At 40.9% G+C, this 19,140-nt stretch overlaps 1 protein-coding gene across 11 annotated transcripts in view; it reads left to right on the top strand.

Annotated features, from left to right (window-relative positions):
• Positions 1-19,140, top strand: part of EFCAB6 (EF-hand calcium binding domain 6) — a 357,426-nt gene that overhangs the window by 274,540 nt on the left and 63,746 nt on the right. For all 11 annotated transcript variants that reach the window (XM_077169111.1, XM_077169107.1, XM_077169109.1 and 8 more), the window contains 2 exons: positions 6,092-6,286; positions 11,261-11,416. In XM_077169111.1, coding sequence (XP_077025226.1) covers positions 6,092-6,286; positions 11,261-11,416 — 351 coding nt within the window. The remainder of the gene's footprint in view (positions 1-6,091; positions 6,287-11,260; positions 11,417-19,140) is intronic.

Below are 19,140 nucleotides of genomic sequence, written 5' to 3'. Positions count from 1 at the left end.
CCCAGACCAGAGCTATGGCCTCTTGGGGAGTTCCTTACAGTGAATTGACTGAGGAAGAGAAAACTCGGGCCTGGTTTACAGATGGTTCAGCACGATATGCAGGTACCACCCGAAAGTGGACAGCTACAGCATTACAACCCCTTTCTGGGGTGTCCTTGGACAGTGGTGAGGGGAAATCCTCCCAGTGGGCAGAACTTCGAGCAGTGCACCTGGTTGTTCATTTTGCTTGGAAGGAAAACTGGCCAGAGGTGCGTTTGTATACTGACTCATGGGCTGTTGCTAATGGTTTGGCTGGATGGTCAGGGACTTGGAAAGACCATAATTGGAAAATTGGTGACAAAGAGGTCTGGGGAAGAAGTATGTGGATAGACCTTTCTGAGTGGGCTAAAAACATGAAGATATTTGTGTCCCATGTGAATGCACACCAGAGGGTGACTTCAGCAGAGGAAGATTTTAATAATCAAGTGGATAAGATGACCCGTTCTATGGATACCAGTCAGCCTCTTTCCCCAGCAACTCCTGTTATTGCCCAATGGGCTCATGAACAAAGTGGTCATGGTGGTAGGGATGGAGGTTATGCATGGGCTCAGCAACATGGACTTCCACTCACCAAGGCTGACCTGGCTACAGCCACTGCTGAGTGCCCAATCTGCCAGCAGCAGAGACCCACGCTCAGCCCCCGATGTGGCACCATTCCCCGAGGTGACCAGCCAGTTACATGGTGGCAGGTTGATTACATTGGACCACTCCCTTCATGGAAGGGGCAGCGATTTGTTCTAACTGGAATAGACACATACTCTGGATATGGGTTTGCTTTCCCTGCACGCAATGCTTCTGCCAAAACTACTATCCGTGGGCTTACAGAATGCCTTATCCATCGTCATGGTATTCCACATAGCATTGCTTCGGCTCAAGGAACACACTTCACAGCAAATGAAGTGCGGGAATGGGCACATGCTCATGGAATTCTCTGGTCTTACCATGTTCCCCATCATCCAGAAGCTGCTGGATTGATAGAACGGTGGAATGGCCTTTTGAAAACTCAATTACAGTGCCAACTAGGTGGCAAAAACTTGAAAGGCTGGGGTAATGTTCTCCAGGAAGCTGTGTATGCTCTGAATCAGCGTCCACTGTATGGTGCTGTTTCTCCCATAGCCAGGATCCATGGGTCCAGGAACCAAGGGGTGGAAATGGGTGTGGTGCCACTCACTATTACTCCTAGTGATCCACTAGGAAAATTTTTGCTTCCTGTCCCTGCTACCCTGAGTTCTGCTGGTCTACAGGTTTTAGTTCCAAAACGGGGTGTGCTTTCTCCAGGAGAAACAACAGTGATACTACTGAACTGGAAGTTAAGATTGCCACCTGGCCACTTTGGGCTACTTATGCCTCTGGATCAACACACCAAGAAGGGGATTACATTATTGTCTGGGGTAATTGACCCTGACTATCAGAAGGAAGTAGGACTGCAACTACATAATGGAGGTAAAGAAGAGTTTTCTTGGAATATAGGAGATCCCCTGGGGCGTCTATTAGTACTACCATGCCCTGTGATTAAAATCAATGGAAAACTGCAACAACACAATCCAGGCAGGACCACTAATGGCTCTGAGACTTCAGGAATGAAGGTTTGGGTCACCCCACCAGGCAAAGAACCACGGCCAGCTGAAGTGCTTGCTGAGGGGAAAGGGAACATGGAATGGGTAGTGGAAGAAGGTAGTAATAAATATGAACTTCGACCACGTGATCAGTTACAGAAACGAGGACTGTAATGCTGTTTTGTTTGTGTTATACTATTTAAGTTGTAAGATATCAAGTTTAAGAATGAATGTTGCCCAAGGATTTGCACGCTATTCTGGAGAGATTTAATGTGTTTCCAGTTATATGCAGGACAGTTGAGTATTGTCAGGTAAAAGAAAAAATGTGTGCTTATTTGTTTTCATTTGGAAATTAAGTATGGTCTAAGGTGATATATATATAGATATAGATATAGATATATAGATATATAGATATATATATAGATATATATATATATATGCCAAGTTGACAAGGGGTGGACTGTCATGGTTAGGGACATGTGTCAACTTGGCCAAGTTGTGGTACCTGTTCATCTGATTGGGCAAGCGCTGGCCTGTCTGTTGCAATGAGGACTTTTCATAGGATTAGGTCATGAGCACGTCAGCTACATCCACAGCTGATTCCATTTGTAATCAGCCAAAGGGGAGTGTCTTCTGCAATTAGTGATGCTAAATCCAATCATGGGAAGCCTTTTAAGGAGGACTCAGAGGAGACAGGTTCCATTCCTGCTTTGGCTGGTGAGCCTCTCCTGTGGAGTTCATCCAGGCCATCCATTGGAGTCATCAGCTTCGCAGCCTGCCCTGTGGATTTTGGACTCTGCATTCCTACGGTCACGTGAGACACTTTCATAAATTTTATATTTGCAAGTGTTCCCTGTTGATTCTGTTTCTCTAGAGAACCCTAACTAATACAGGGCCCAACCTTACTGGGCAGAGAAAAGCCATCGATGTGAACATATCCAAATCATGTGTACAATTGAATTGCTGTGCATACAATAAATTGGCAGAGTAATCTGATTATATAATAAATTAGTGGCCATTGTCACATGCAAACGCATGATTTTATGGGTCCTCTCTGTATATGTACACATTTTTCCTGGCACATCTGTTGCCAAACCATTTTAAAATTTAACCTTTACAGGCAAGTTGATTTTTTCTTAATGTTACACAAAGGATTATATAATGAAGGGCAAGGTTATATAAGCCAAATTAACTCTCTCATTATTCACATTCATAACAGTATTTCAGGTGCAATTGTAAAATCTGGTTTTCTGTTCCTTTGCGAGGAGAATAGAATGCTTATAATCTGTAGTAACAAAGTAATTAACAAGTATGTTTCCATTCAGTTCAAGTGTCCTGATGTAGAGTTTATTTTTGGCAATCTCTTGAGAGTAGCACACCAGGCGCACAGTTCTTCCTTGGAAATTCACATTCTTCACATTCATTAGCTCAGTAAGCACCTGTAGATGACATGGCTTGGGCATGGCACATCGCTGGTCATTGGGAGTGGGTTCTTAAAGCTAAGTAATATATAGCTTCTTCTCCAGAAACCTGCCACGTAGTAGGAGAGATGATACAGCGACTAAAGGACAAAAGTAATTGGCAGGAGGTGGTAGAGCCTATGGGTGGCAAATAGCAGCAGCCAACACCACATGCCCGCACTACAAATCAGACCCTGCTCTAGGTCCCTACATGTGTTAACCCATCCACTGCTGTCATACACTAGAGGGAGTCAAAGGAATCCTTGACTTTGGAGAGTTTCCTAAAGGGATATACTGCTGCAGGGGTTGTCTGTGGATGGTCTATGGCCCTTCTTTCAGAAGCCCTCCTAGCAATGGGGAGCCATTTGGGAGTTTTATTCAGGGGGTGTCTTGCCAGAGTTGCATCCTTACATCACTCTGTTGGCATAAAGCTAGTCAAGGGAGAGAAGTAGTTCTCTCAAGGCATGGCCCTGGGACTGCCCTAGAAACTCGAAAAATGGTTATTCTTTCCCCTTCCTAGACATATTGATGTTAGTTCAACTTTCCTTTCCACAACTATTTTACTAACACTAGCATAGGAGAGCCATTTGCTAGAGGGGCTGGCCCTTCCAGCTACCTGAAACATTGCTGCTGGGAATGTAAAATGGTACAGCCAATGTAGAAAACAGTTTGGTGTTTCCTCAAAAAGTTAAACATAGACCTACCACATGACCGGGCAGTTCCACTCTGTGGTAGTTAGATTCAGCTGACAACTTGGCCAGGTGAACGTGCCTAGTTCTGTTGCTGTGGACATGAGCCAATGGTTCATGAACCTCATCTGTTGCTCATTACATCTGCAGTCAGCTAAGAGGCGTGCCTGCTGCAATGAATGATGTTTGAGTTAATTGGCTGGTGCTTATATGAGAGAGATCAATGTAGCACGGCCCATGCAGCTCAGCATACCTCATCTCAGCACTCGCAGCTCAGCCCAGGCCTTTGGAGATGCAGAAAGAAATCACCCTGGAGAAAGTTGTTGGAACCCAGAGGCCTGGAGAGAAGGCCAGCAGAGACCATCCTGTGCCTTCTCACCTAAGAAAGAACCTCAGTTGAAAGTTAGCTGCCTTTCCTCTGAAGAACTAACAAAATAAATCCCCTTTTATTGAAAGCCAATCCATCTCTGGTGTGTTGCATTCCGGCAGCTAGCAAACTAGAACACCCTCCTAGGTGTATACCTCAAAGAATTGAAAGCAGGGACTCAAGCAGGTATTTGTACACCAGTATTCATAGCAGCATTATTCACAATAGCCTAAAGGAGAAGTCAACCCAAGTGTCTATCAACAGATGAGAAGATAAACTGTGTTATATCCAAACAATGGAATACTATCCAGCCATAAAAAGGAATGAAGTTGCTGATGCATGTTACAACATGGATGGATCTTGAGAACATTATGCTGAGTGAAACAAGTCAGTCACAGAAGGACAAATCTTGTATAATTCCACTTATATGAAATATCTCCTAGAGACAGAAAGATTAGAGGTTACTCGGGGCTGTGAGGAGAAAGAAATGGGGAGTTATTGCTTAATGGGTGCAGAGTTTCTGTTTGGGGCGATGAAGTTTCAGTAATGGAAAGTGGTGACAGTGGCACATTGTGAATGTAGTTAATGCCACTGAATTGCACACTTAAAAATGGTTAAGGTGGTGATTTTTATGTCATATATATATATTTTACCACAACTGAAAAAAGAGAAAAGCAAAACAAAGAGAGCTAGTGCTGAGTTAAGTCAGGCAAAGGACAGAGACGCTGCTGAAGGAAGCTTCAGTTTCTGTGGCGGTCCAGAAGGTGAAGGTGGGTCCCTTGGGGAAGGGTCCAGGGGGCCTGGGGAGGGGCCTTGATGTCTTCCTCCCTGAAGCCTCTGCAGGTTTTAGCACAAGTGCACAAAGCATTTGCCCAAACTTCTTACCCCCTCCTCTTCTGCCCTCCACTCAGCCCCTTAAGACAAGAAAGCCAGGTAAATGACCATGTTTTCTTCATTGTTGTTCATCTGAAGTGGTCGCATGCATGGCTGGCCGCCTCGGATTCTCAGCTTCTGATCAGAGCAAAGCTCTGCTTCACAAAGGAAGCCCATTCGTACTTAGACTCAAACAAATAGCCAAACAGCAGCATAATGAAAGATTTAGGCTTGCTAAATTGTTTGAATGGAGTCTAGCTCCTCACAGTTCTGAGTTCATCTGGGAAAAATCACATCCACAAATGCCATTTTTATCGATTAGCTCAGAGCCAAGATTTTTCTGTAAAAATAAGTGTTTTTTTTTCTTGAGATAAAATTGGCAATTTGCCTTAAGAATTTTATTAAAATAATTCTATTCTATTTGAATAATGTTGGAAGATAAAACCCCTCCATTATGCCTTTTTTAATGAATTATAATTCAGAAAATCTCAGTAATAGAAAATGACATAAAAGCTACATGGCGTAATTCTTATCTTGTTTTCCTCACCAGTCTCTTTCGTTCCTTGTATATAATTGCTGTCTCTTCAAAGAGAAAATGGGAAATTTTACCACCCTTGAATCAAGAGGCATCTAAGAGGGAATATGCCTTTTGAAGGATTTTCTTCTAAACCTTAGCATAGTTCTTTTTACATGTAGGAATGCAATTAAAAAAATGATTGAATGAAGAATGGGTTGATTTTAATTATCTCTAGTTGCAACTATGGTTCAGAGTGTCAGCGAATGAATCCTGTGGCTTTCTCTTGGTGCACGCCATATATCAGGTGACCATTCTGCTGCATCAAAGCACAAGCACTGATGTGCTTATAAATCTATCTAAGCACAGGTCTTGTTAAAACACGGCTTCTGCCTGGGTCTGGGGTGAGGCCCGAGAATCTACCTTTCTCTCTTCAGTACCTACCAGGTGAGGCCGGCGCTGCGGGTCTGCAGAGCACCCCGTGGGTGCTAGGGTTTGAACTCCTTGTGAGCACCGCGGAAACTGCCAGGACCCTGAGTACCAACACACCCTAATAGCCGCTGATCAGGGCCTTTTTGTTTGTTTGTTTAAAGGTATGACGCTGAGGGAAGAGGGCACATTACATACCAAGAGTTTTTACAGAAATTGGGCATTAACTATTCCCCAGCTGTGCATCGGCCCTGCGCGGAGGATTACTTCAATTTCATGGGTCATTTCACGCAGCCACAGCAGGTGCGAGAAGAGCTCAGAGAGCTGCAGCAGAAGATAGAGAAGGCCGTGCCCACCAGGTGAGGCAGAAAGTGTTCTGGAACCTTAATCCAGCCATTCTGTTTTCACATTTACCTGTATAGCAAAAGTGGTTTTAAAATCCCACCTCCGGTGGTGGCTCTGTTATGGTGAGATTGTTATACTTATTCCCCGCTGTAGAATCTGTAAACGAGCATTAAGTCAAAAACACTATAAAGTAGTTACAAAGCTATACGTAGCCCACCTTACCCAGTTATGCTCTCTCGTGTCATCATCTCTCTCAGAGGTCACCCTCAAGAAGTTTCCTCTTAGTTGTTTACTGCCAGCTGCCCGACCCCGCCCCTGCCCCAGCCATACTGCGGGCTCTGTGAGGATGCATCTGTCTTCTTCACCATTGAAATCCTCAGCACCGCAACCTCACTCCCACCTGATAGGCACCTAATAATTTTTTTTTTTGCTAGACAAATGAATGAACAAGTGAGTAGACATATCCTTTAACTCAGTATTTCTACTTTGGGGACTTTATCCAAAGGAAATAATTTGGAAGAAGCCACAGCTTCGCCATTAGAAGGTATGACTTGCAATACGTCGTTAACAACCACAAAACAAACACCTTCCTATCCCAAATTAGTGCACTGGCTCAGTAAAGTGTAGTCCAGAAAAATGTGCTATATAATTGAAATAATTTTCATGACAACTATGGAGAAACGTGGAAGTGTTCATGATAAAAGTTTGTGGAAATGAAATGTTAAATCGCATGTATGCCCTGATGGGAACTGTGTCAAATATTTGTATCTGCACAGAGGACCAGAAGATGCTGTGCAGGAGGTGATAGCTTATATTTGGAGGATGGGATTACATTGATTATTTTCAAAGTTTAAAATTTTTTATTTTTGTCATTCTTTTTTTAATGTAGGAGAAATTCTTACTGTGTGTGATTGACCATAAAGCAGTGGCACAGATTTTCTTGGGTACCAAAGAGACCACAGTGGCAATCCTTATCCCTCCCTATCTCTGTGGTACAACTCCTACTGCCCCAGAGCTTTGGCTTGGCCCCATCTCCCTACCTGGTTAGGTGTTTAGGTGTCTCTCCTGCTTTGCTGGGATCAGTTCTCTGTCCGCGCTACCTCACATAGCATAGCACCTGGATACACGGATGAGTTGTTGCTAAAGAATCCACACAGGAAATGAGAACTCTAAGCACCTACGGATAAAGCCTAATGGTTAAATGAGTTTTAAGAGAAAAGTGGTTCAACACGTTCCTGAATGATGTCTAGGTTACTGAGTTGTAAAGCCCAAAGGCAGAGAATTGAGTTTATGAAATTTAAAGAAAAAATATATGCAAGGTGGGTATAAATCAAATATGCCAGGCAATTGATGAAAAAGTAGAATTTATCTTTGCCAGGCAGGTTGGCCTTATACCCACTAGTGTCTTCACTTCTCGTCTTCTCCTGCCACTCGTGAATAATGAGGCTCTAGGAAAGAAATTCACATCCTTGGCACTTTGCGGGGCATCCCTTCTCTAACTGCGCGTTTCTTGTGTATTGTGTGAGCTACATGGGTCTGGAGCTGAAAGCACCAGGTGCCCTTAGATGGCATGTTTCAGGTCATCAAGCTCGCTTAGCTAACTCCACCCACCCAATCCTCGGTGCCATGTTCATCGCCTCTTACTGAAGACAAGCCTGATTTCTTAAAAATGCACGACCACCCTCTGTTTGCCCAGAAATATCAGCTTTGTACAATGTCAATTCTGTTTTTTAATTATTGGTGTCAGAGGGTCTTTCAGATAAGCCACAGGGTTCAATGTTTCCAATTTTTTTTTTAACCTGCTGATTGGCACCTGGAGTCATGTTCATTTGAAGTGACTGAAGTTGTATATTCATCTCTCAATTGTAAGGGAATTAATTTTGTTTGGAATACCTAAATACATTTTTTAATTAAGAAAAATCCCTTTTAAAAAATATATGGATTTATTTTTCATGCCTTGCTGTTTTTGGCCTGAGTCTAAATAGAAGATTCAGAATCCAAGTCACCATGAACTGACCCCACAAGCATTGTCCCCATCTAACGTGAGGTAAAACCAGCAGCTGCTGGGCTTTCCGTGACTCCAAGCCTGTGGGGCTCTGGGGCTGACCGCTGCCCAGGACTTGGCCCTCCTAGGCTCATTGTCCAGACCAGGAACCAACAGGACCCAGAACAACAGTGACTTCACCACCGACATCAGCTAAAGCTGTTTCTGATGCTGTAAATCTTACTTTGCTCTCTGCACATATTTACTCGGAAAGTGAAATAATGACTACCTGGAAATTCATCCAAGCAATGCTGAAATGCCCCAATTTCCTGAAAATATGTATTTCCAAAAATGTTTTGGTTTCTTTTTTTTTACTTCTTCATCTGCTTTCATTTGCAAGAATTACATGGAATATAATAGTTGTGAGGATGAGTAGTCATTTTGGAACACAGGACTGAGTTTAACACACACCTATAAAAGAATACAAAATGTCAGAATCATCTGTGTCAGATGCTCAAATGCCCGTGTGAACTGATTCCAAGTCATTGGCTGGTAGAGGATGGGACAGGGAATCCACATAGCTTCAAAGTCAATGCTACTCCTTGACCCCCACCCCGAACAGTCCCATTCAACTTCACCTCTTCTAGATTTCTGGATTTCCAGTTCCTATGGATTATTTTCTACCAGGCACACTCAAGGCACTGTCCTCTCTCACCAGATACGTATCTGAGACCCTGGATAATTACCACCCAAATATTTAGTTTTTAGAATTTCTAGCATATTTTTACCCTGAATAATAGTTTCGAAGCCATTCAGAGATATCTGTAGAGATCTGGGTGAGCTGCAGTTAAGAAATTCATAATCATTCCACTGTGGGTTAAATGTAAGATGGTATATTTTGGGGGAGGGAGGGGTTAGAGAGGAGACACAATATTTACTTATGGTGACTAGCAAATGCTAGACCTGAATATTACATTAAATTCCTATGATAGTCTAGGAGTTGTAGTTTTGTTCTTTATTTCCTATGTTAATTTAAATGAGATACGAAATTCTCTCATTCCTCATTGAAATAAGAAATCTTGGGCTCATAAGCTTATTTTATGTGGAAGAAGTTTAAGGGCCTGTCACCCTTCTCTGGCTTACTGAAGGAAACACACAGGGCCTCCACCACTACCACCTTTCATAGAGCATTTCAAGTGTGCATTTCAATATCCTTAACCTGGACGAGCACCTGAGACAGCCTATTAGGACACCTGAGATTTAGGGTTGGAGGTACTTGTACAAAAATGCACAGGTACTTGCACCAGTAGGACTCACTCCCCCTCTAGTATAAGTCCACCCTTCATCTTAGATTTGCAATCCTTCTAGGACTCTTGCCCCTGATGTCAGAATTCTTTTTCCTACTTTTTTTTTTTTTTATCTGGGGGAAGGATTTGTAGTGCAGTTTTTAAGGCTACAACCAAACCTCATTCTATAAACGTGACTGCTCCATGTGAACTTGTATTTCTAGCCTCCTTGAAATTCCTTGTATATATATATTTTTTTATCCAGAAATTTCCGGGAAGGTCACCAGCCTCTCTGCTGGGGCCTGATAATGGAAAGTCCCCTCCGACTATCTGTCACTGGCTAAGATGTAGTCTGGAGCTGGGTGGTCCTGCGCATCACTGCCCCCGTGGTCACCAATGTGCAGACTCAGTCATTACGTCACTGATTTGTCCCAGAAGAGTAGCTGAGCCAGAACCCTTAGTAGTTGACAACCCTGGAGCTGACTGCGTACTTTGTCCAAAGCCTTTGATTATGAAAGTATTTGATTATGTCCAGGGGATGGGAAGATTGTTTTTAAGATTTTCACACTGTTCTATTCCTTTAACAATCTTTCCTTTAAGCCAGGGAAGAATTTTCACAGACTGAAAAACTGAATCATGTTGACTTGGATAAAGTCTGCAAGAAGATCAGCCCTAGAGCCACAATTGCACTCACGCTCCTGAGGCTGGCTCCCTCACTGCCAGGGAGAGACCTCATATTATCTTGGTTCTGCCACTGGGTCCAGGCCCTGCCTTGTTCTTTGTCTGTGAAAGGGGCTGATAATGTCCCCATGGTGGGGTCGTTGGAAAGATCACATGAAGTCAACACAGTGCCTAGTCTAACCATCGACATGCACAACATGGGAGCTATGTTTCTTGGTAACAAAACTACCTGGGAAAAAATCAACCTAGTTAAAAATAAGGGGTCCAGCCCTCCCTAATGCCCCACCACCAACAACAACCAGCACTGGCAGGGCCCCAGGCCTCTCCACCCTCCTCTGCACTCCTCCACTCCTGCTTTAGGGCCTGGCACTGCCTGTTCTTGGGGCTTCAGGGAAAGCCCTGCATGGCTCTCCCTTCACCAGCCAGTCTTTGCCCAAGTGTCACCTTCCCAGGGAGGCCTCACTGGACTTCCATACTTAGAATCACAGCCATTTCCACTTTAGGTGTTCCCAGTTCCCCTAACCAGCGCTTATTTATTACCTACTAATCAACTGTCCAAGATACTTATGTCTTCTCTTTATTGTCTTTCTTGCCTCTACTGGAATTAAATCCTTCTAGAGCTGGAACATCTGCCTATTTGAACCACTGATGGATGCCAACTCCTACAGCAGTCCTGAGCACGTGACAGATGCTTAATAAGTATTTATGGAGAGAATGAATGTGTATTTCAACTGCCTAAAAATATCTCCAAATTTTTAAATTCTTTGTTCCATTTTTAAAGTACCAATTCTAGTAACAAGACAAGGTTGTAATTTCTCTAATGTAGTTTTGCTAATGATACTAATAACAAAATGATGATGATTTTTTTCCAGGATACCTTTTAATGGAAATGTTACACCGAGGCTGCAAAGCATCTTCAAAATTAGTTCTTAGATGAACCATCAAATCATCACATTAAAATGATCATGAAACATGCTTTAAAGAAATTATTTTGTTTTCCTGATTTTAGTGCATGTCTAAAATGCATTCTCTTTCAGGGATCAGCTTAAAGATCATTATCAAGATATTGGCAAAGCGCTCACCAAACTAGATAAATCCAAAAATGGCTACATACCCATCAGCAAGATGCAGAAGGCACTGCAAGAATGTGGCTGTTCTCTTAAGGAAGAGGAGTTGACCCACCTTCTAAACAGGTGTTTTGCTTTGTTTGACTGGGTTAAATACGCTTCTCACAGTACTAAACAACATGCTGGCAAATTGCTTTTGTTTCTCATTGAAGGACTACTCAAAAAGCCCTTTGATATTGAAATAACCTCCACATAATCCTCTTGGCTTGGCTTCATTAAAATGGGCTTGAGTCAACCAAACCAAATAGAAAAATCACCTTAGAAAATGCATGACTTTTCCTGATGTGAATTCATAGCATCATCATTTTTAAAATTTAGTTTTGATTTTATCCATATTTTTCATGCACTTTGTTTAGAGTCAACAAGTACTACTAAACTTCTTATTAAAAACAGCAACCCCTGGCATTGTGCTGCCTTCATTTGCCCCTCCCCAGAGTCAACAACTTCCAACTCTTTTACCTGATATATTTTCATATTTAGCTCCCCATTTCTAAGCAACAAGATTACATTGCTACTTCTGGATTCTTTTTTGTTTTTTATTCCTAGGCAGTGTCTTGACTTCCTACTAGGAAGATGTGGATTTAGTTCTTTTCCACCCATCACATACTGCTAGCCACCCCACCCCTCAGTCTTCATCACTTCATGGAAACACAAAAACTTATCTTCATGTGCTCCCCATCTCGTTGCATCATAATTTTGGTTAGATCAGTATTCAGGGTTTATATTATTGTGACAAGCTGATTTCTTTTCCTTGCACATATAGCATTTTCTTTTCCCTGGTGTAAATAATTATCTGTTTTTCCTGTTCACTTTGTTTCTTATGTACTTATTATCACTAATTAAACCCCCAACTCACCCCTGATGGTGAAATCTGTTTCCATTGTGTTCAGACACACTAGCTATTCTGTCAGCTTCATCTTCTGGAAGATGGCTCTTTTCACGTTCTTGAATTATCAGAAAATTTCTCTCTTTATTTAGTTAATTAGTTCCTGTCCTGTACTGTGCTTTCTGAAACTCCTATTGCTGTTGAATATTGAACCCATCTGTATTGTTCCCTTTAAAAAAATTCTCTCCTATTCTCCATCTCTTTTTCTTTTTGCTCTAACTTCTGGGAGATCTTCTCAGTTTTAGTTCCCAATAATTCTTTTAAGATTTTTGTTTCTTCTTTCATTTTTATCATATTTTTAATTACTAAGAGCTCATTTTTGTTCTCTGAACATTTCTTTTTATAGCATCCTGTTCTTGTTTCACTGATGCGCTATCATACTTCTCTGAAGACATTAACAGTAGTTTCTTTTAAAGCGTTCATCACCTGAGAAGTCTCTCCTCTGTGTTGATTTTTCTGCTTTCATATTAGATACTTTCCTCAAAAATATGCTAATGTTAAGAGTGGGGTACTAAGAGACAGATTCGAAGATCTATGCAGATAGGTGGAGCTTATAGACTCTGCTCTGAACTATAGGGTAATATGACTGGATGCTTCCTTGGGGAACCCATGTTGTCAGTATCTTTCAAATATTTTGGGGGAGCTTTTCAGATATACCAGAGCATACAGTTGCCAGATAAAATACAGGATGCCCAGGTAAACTTTAATTTCAGATAAACAACAAATATTTTGGGTAGAAATATGTCCCAAATATTGCATGTTATATACTTATACTAAAAAGTTATCTATTGTTTATCTTAAATTCAAATTTAACGGGGTATTCCTGTAGTTTTTCTTATAAATATGGCAACTCAAACAGAGAAGATTCTTCCGGTTTCCTACTGCCAGCCCTCCAGGAGCTGACTCGACAAAGAAGGCTAAAAGTTCGATAGTCAGTGTTGGCTGAATAACTCCCCCCAAATAATCTGGTCCTCATTGCTGGAACCTATGAATGTGATCTCATGTGGAAAAAGAGTTTTTGCAAATGTGATTAAATTAAGGATCTTGAGATGGAGAAATAATCCTGTACTAACCATATGGGCCCTAAATGTAATCGCAAGTTTCCTTATAAGAGGGAGGCAGAGAGATATTTCAACCCAAAGAGGAGAAGGTGATGTGGCCACAAAGACAGAGACTGGAGTGATGCAGACACAAGCCAAGGTGTGTTGGCAGCCACCAGAAGCTGAAATAGGCAAAGACCCATTCTCCCCTAGAGCCTCTGGAGAGAGTGCAGTCTTGCTAACCCTTTGAGTTCAGGCCAAAGTGACTGACTTCAGACTTCTGGAATCCAGAACTGCAAGAGAAAAAATGTATGTTGTTTTAAGCCACCAAGTTTGTGATATTTTGCAATAGTGTACATAAAAAATCAAACCAGTCAGCATATAAACTTCCACTTAAGCTCTCTCCATTGGGGATTGAATCATGTCCCCCACAAGACATGTTCAAGTCCAAACTCCCTGTGCTGTTTGGGTGAATGCATTCATAAATGGGGTCTTCAAGTCCAAACTCCCAATTCTGTGAGTGTGGGCTCTTTTGTAAATAGGATCTTCAAAAACACTAATAAGATGAGGCCAAATGGATTCAGGTAGGCCTTAATCAAATGTGATTGAGGTCCTTATAAGGAGAGGAAGTTTGCATGCAGTCAATCAGTAGAAGTGAAAGGAAAAGGTAAGGGGCTGATTACCATGTGATGGAGGCAGAGATACATCTAGAAGCTAAAGTGCACCAATGATTGCTGGCAAACCACCACCAGAATCCTACAGACTTTGAGCAAAGCCTGATTCTACCTGCACTTTGATTTTGGGTTTCCTGACTCCAAACTGTGAGACAACAAATGCCTATTATTTAAAGCCAACAACATTGGTATTTGTCATAGCAGCCTTGACAAACTAAGACACTCTCTTTTCATAAGAAATTCTCCTTGGACTGAGAAGATTGCCCTCCAGTTCAGAAATATGCTTTTGACTTTTGTGGAAAACATATCTCTACATCTTCTGTTGGGGTGGGAAGATCGTCTGGGGTCTAATTGCTTCTCATGCAGACTTTTAACGAATCCTTCTGTTTTTGCTTTTGTTTTTCCTAGTCCTTCTGCTTTTATTTTTAATTTTTTATTGTAAAATATAACCTATGCAAATCAAAGAAAGAAAAAAGAAATAATTTTCAAAGCACACTTCAATAAGTAGGTACAGAACAGATCCCAGAGGTTTTCATGGGCTACCATTCCACTATCTCAGATTTTTCCTTCTAGGTACTCCAAAACACTGAAGACTAGAAGGAATATTAATGTAGTGATTCAGCAATCATACTCATTTGTTAAATCTATTTTCTCAAACGATTTTTGAGAAATCATACTCCTCCTTCTCCTTTGATCCTTCTCCCAATCTGTAGGGATCTTTGGGCAATGTCCCTTCTGACCCTCTCATGTTGAGAAGGGGTGTCAACATTAAAGGATGGGGGTGTAATTAACTGATGATCTTGAAAAGGCTGGTCCCTCTGGGTTTCAGGATTTGTCTGACCTAGGAACTCTCTGGGAATTATAGTTTCCAGGAGAGCAAATTTAGTGTATGAAATCTTTATAGAGTCTCACTTCGAGCCCAGGTGTTCTTTAGAGTCAACAGCAGTGCCATTGGTTGGGGTTTAGCAGACCATGGCAATTAGCACTATCTAACTGCAGCTTGCATAAGAGTAGCCTCCAGAATAGCCTCTTGACTCCATTTGTTCTCTGTTGGCCACTAATGCCTTATTTTATTATACTTCTTTTCCCCCTTTTGGTTAGGAAGGTTTTGTTGATCCCATGGTGTCAGGGCCAGACTCATCCCCAGGATTCACACCCAACTTTGTCAGGGAGATTTTCACCCCTGAATGTCAAGTCCCACGTAGGGGGTTGGGTTATGATTCTCCTTGCAGAGTTGGGCTTAGAGAGAGAGAGGTCACATCTGAGCAACAAACAGCCTTCCTGAAGGCAACTCTTAGGCCTAGTCTTAGTTTCTCTCCCACAGAAACAAGTTTCATAAGGGCCAGACCCCAAATCCAGGACTTGCTGTATTTTCTTGGGAGTCCTCAATAGTTGAGAGGGTAGCTGGGGTTTCCCAAATGGGAGAGTTTAATAGTTCCATATATATATATATAATCCCCCCCCTTAAATCTTCAAGGGACTCTCCCAATAGTTTTTAATTATCAGCCCACCACTGACTGACATCCATCCTGGTATTTTATGAAGCTATACAGAAACACAAGGCCTTGTTCCTGTCCTGGACTCCAGTCGTTTGGGTTGTTTAAATGAGCTGTACAGAAAGGTTGATTTAGATTATGCGTTACAGAAAATTTAAGTTCTAGACATAATAAACCTCTCTGCCTTTGGTCTCATATAGTAGGTGAAGGTCTAGAATACATACACTATTAAATTTTACCCTGTACGCTAATTTACCTTAGACCCAGCCTAATTGGCTTTGTTTTAAACTCTAATTGAGGCCTGGTCTCTTTTTCATTAACTTTAAATGTTATTACACATAGCTTTACTAATTTTCAGGGCTGCGGGATTCCATTTCTGGGTCTTAGGTGTCCAGGGTTACTCAACGTTCCAGAGAAATACCAGCTGATACACATATAGCTCAGTGTCTCAGAATCTAGAAATACACGTAAAACTAAGACTAAATGTGGCTTCTGTAAGAGCCCACAATCTAGGCTCCCAGTCTCTTATAATTATTTTCTGAGAGAGACCTTAGCATATTTGTTCTTTTTGTTTCAGGCTTTTTGTACAACACCTTGTCCCCAAGGTTTATTCAGTTTGTTGTCTGCCTCTTGATGCCCTTCCTTTTTGTCACTGTACCATATTACATCACATAAATGTATCTCCATTCACCATTCTCTGTCTCAGTCATTGTAACCTTTGGCTCCCTCCATCTATTGAGCATCATGGAAAATGCCCAAAATAAACAAACCATGTCTTACATTATCCTCACTTAGTTGTACAATCAGCAGCACTCTCAGTTTTAGACAGTTTTCATTGGTCCAAAACAACAAAGAGCCAGCAAACACCAACTGTCAAATTAAAAGTACCCCTTATCACTTGCCTCCCCCACCAACTATATGCCCCTCATAGTGCTGTGGTACTGTTGATGTCTTCCTGTTAACTATTGGCTACAGCATGCATTTTTAGTTTCCACCCTATATCCCTCTACTATTGACTTTTTGTCCACCATAGACCTTTGAAATAGTTCATGTGAAAATTTATTTATAATTGTAGATTTATTCAGGGATACACGGCACTATACATCCTCTTTCAATTATATTCACTTTCAGTATGGCTACTTGCTATCAATTCTATCCATTCCCATGCATTTAGATTCAAATTCATCGGGTTGCCTTTCCCCCAGCATTTTTGTACCTCTAGGTCTGCTATATTTTACAGCGTAGCCTCTGAGGTTACCTTTACTAGAATCATAATAGTGAAATAATACAGTTTCTCACTTTTCTATCTGACTTATTTCATTCATTACTATGTCCTCAAGGTTCATCCAGGATGTCATATGCTTCGGAACCTCATCTTACTGCAGAAAAAGATTCCATCGTGTGTATATGACACATTTTGTTTATCCACTCATCTGTGTTGGGCACGTGGGTTGTTTCCATCTTTTGGCAATTGTGAATAGTGCCTCTATAAATGCCAATGTGCAAATGTCTGTTTGTGTCACTGCATTCAGCTCTTCTTGGTGTATACTGAGTATTGATATTGTCGGATCATAGGGCAACTCATTATTTAGTTTTCCAAGAAACTGCCGAACTGTCTTCCATAGTGGCTGCACCTTTATACATTCCCACAGTGAGTAAGTGTTCCAATTTCTCCGCATCATCTCCAACATTCATAATTTTCTGTTTGTTTAATAACAGCTGTTCTTATAAGTGTAAAGGGATATCACATTGTCTTGACTTGCATTTCCCTTATAGCTAATGAAAATCAGCATCTCTTCATGTGCTTTTTATCCATCCATATTTGCTCTTCAGGAAAGTGTCTATTCATATCCTCTGCCAATTTTATAATTGGGTTTTTCTTTTTTTGTTGAGCTGAATAATTTCATTATATATAAATGATATCAAGCCTTATCCAATATGTAATTTCCTAATATTTTCTTGCATTGAGTTGGTTGCCTCTTCACCATTTTGACCAAATCCTTTGAGGCACAGAAGCTCTTGATCTTAAGGAATTCCCATTTGTCTACTTTTTTCTTTCACTACTTGTGCTTTAGGTGTAAAGTTTAAGAATCTACATCTTGTTACTAGATCTTAAAGATGTTTCCCTGCAATTTCTTCTAGAAGTTTTATAGTACTTGCTCTTACAAGTACTATTTTGAATTAATTTTTGTTTAGGGTGTAAGATAGGGTCCTCTGTCTTTAGGCTAGGACATCAAATTCTCCCATGCCCATTTATTGAAGAGGCTTTTCTGTCCCAGTTCATTGGGGCCATATCAAAGATCAATTGTCCATCGGTTTGGTGGTCTATCTCCATACTCTTGATTCAATTCCTTTGGTTGATACTTCTATCTTTGTGCCAGTACCAGGCTATTTTGATCACTGTGGCTTTATAGTAAGCTTTAAAACCAGAAAGTCGTAGTCCTCCCACTTCACTGTTCTTTTTAAGGGTATCTTTAGCTATTTGGGATCTCTTTCCCTTCCAAATAAATTTGATATCTGACTTTTCCAAGTCTTCAGAGTAGGTTGTTGATGATTGATATTGCATTAAATCTTTATATCAGTTTGGATAGAATTGACATCTTAATATCATTCAACCTTCCTATCCATGAGCATGGAATGTCTTTCCATCTATTTAGGTCATTTTTTATTTCTTTTAGCAATTTCTTTTAGTAATTTTCTGTGTACAAGCCCTTATATCCCATTTTGACTTTTTCCTAGATACCTGATTCTTTTGGTTGCTATTTTAAATGGATTTTTTTCCTTAATTGTCTCCTCAGATAAGCCATTGCTTATTATAGAAACATTATTGACTTTTGTACATTAATCTTGTATCCCACCACATTTCTGAATTTATTGGCTCAGGTAGCTTTGTTGTAGATTTCTCAAGATTTTCCAAGTATAGGATCATGTCATCTGCAAATAATGAAAGTTTCACTTCTTCCTTTCCTAATTGGATGCCTTTTATTTCCTTCTCCTGTCTAATCACTTCAGCTCGGACATCTAGTACAATGTTGAATAATAGTGGTGACAGTGGGCATCCTTGTCTCATTCCCAATCTCAGGGAAAATGCTTTCAGTCTCTCACCGTTAAGTATGATGTTGGCTATGGAGTTTTCATCTGTCCCCTTTATGATATTGAGAAAGTTTCCTACCTTTTGATGTGTTTTTATCAGGAAAGGATGCTGAATTTTATCAAATGCTTTTTCAGCATCAATCGATATGGTCATGTGATTTTTCCCTTTCAGTTTGTTAATGTGCTGTATTACATTGATTGATTTTCTTGCATTAAACCACACTTACATTCCTGGTATAAACCCCACTCGGTCATGGTATATAATTCTTTCAGTGCATTGTTGGATACAATTTGCTAGTATTTTGTTAAGAATTTTTTCATCTATGTTCATTAGGGAGAATGGTCTGTAGTATTCCTTTTTTACAGCATCTTTATCCGGATTTGATATTAGAGTGATGTTAGCTTTATAAAATACATTAGGCAGCATTCCTTTTTCCTCCATTTTTTGGAAGAGTTTTAGCAAGATTGGTGTTAGTGCTTCTTGGAATGTTTGATAAAACTGTTCTGTGAAGCCATCTGTTCCTGGGCTTTACGGGAAGATTTTGATGACTGATTGAGTCTCTTTACTTGTAATTGGTTTGTTGAGATCTTCTATTTCTTC

This window comes from Tamandua tetradactyla, chromosome 7 (assembly GCF_023851605.1).
Source record: "Tamandua tetradactyla isolate mTamTet1 chromosome 7, mTamTet1.pri, whole genome shotgun sequence".
Lineage (NCBI taxonomy): Eukaryota > Metazoa > Chordata > Mammalia > Pilosa > Myrmecophagidae > Tamandua > Tamandua tetradactyla.
The sequence above is the reverse complement of the archived record's forward strand: the minus strand, read 5'-3'. Positions and strand labels throughout refer to the sequence as shown.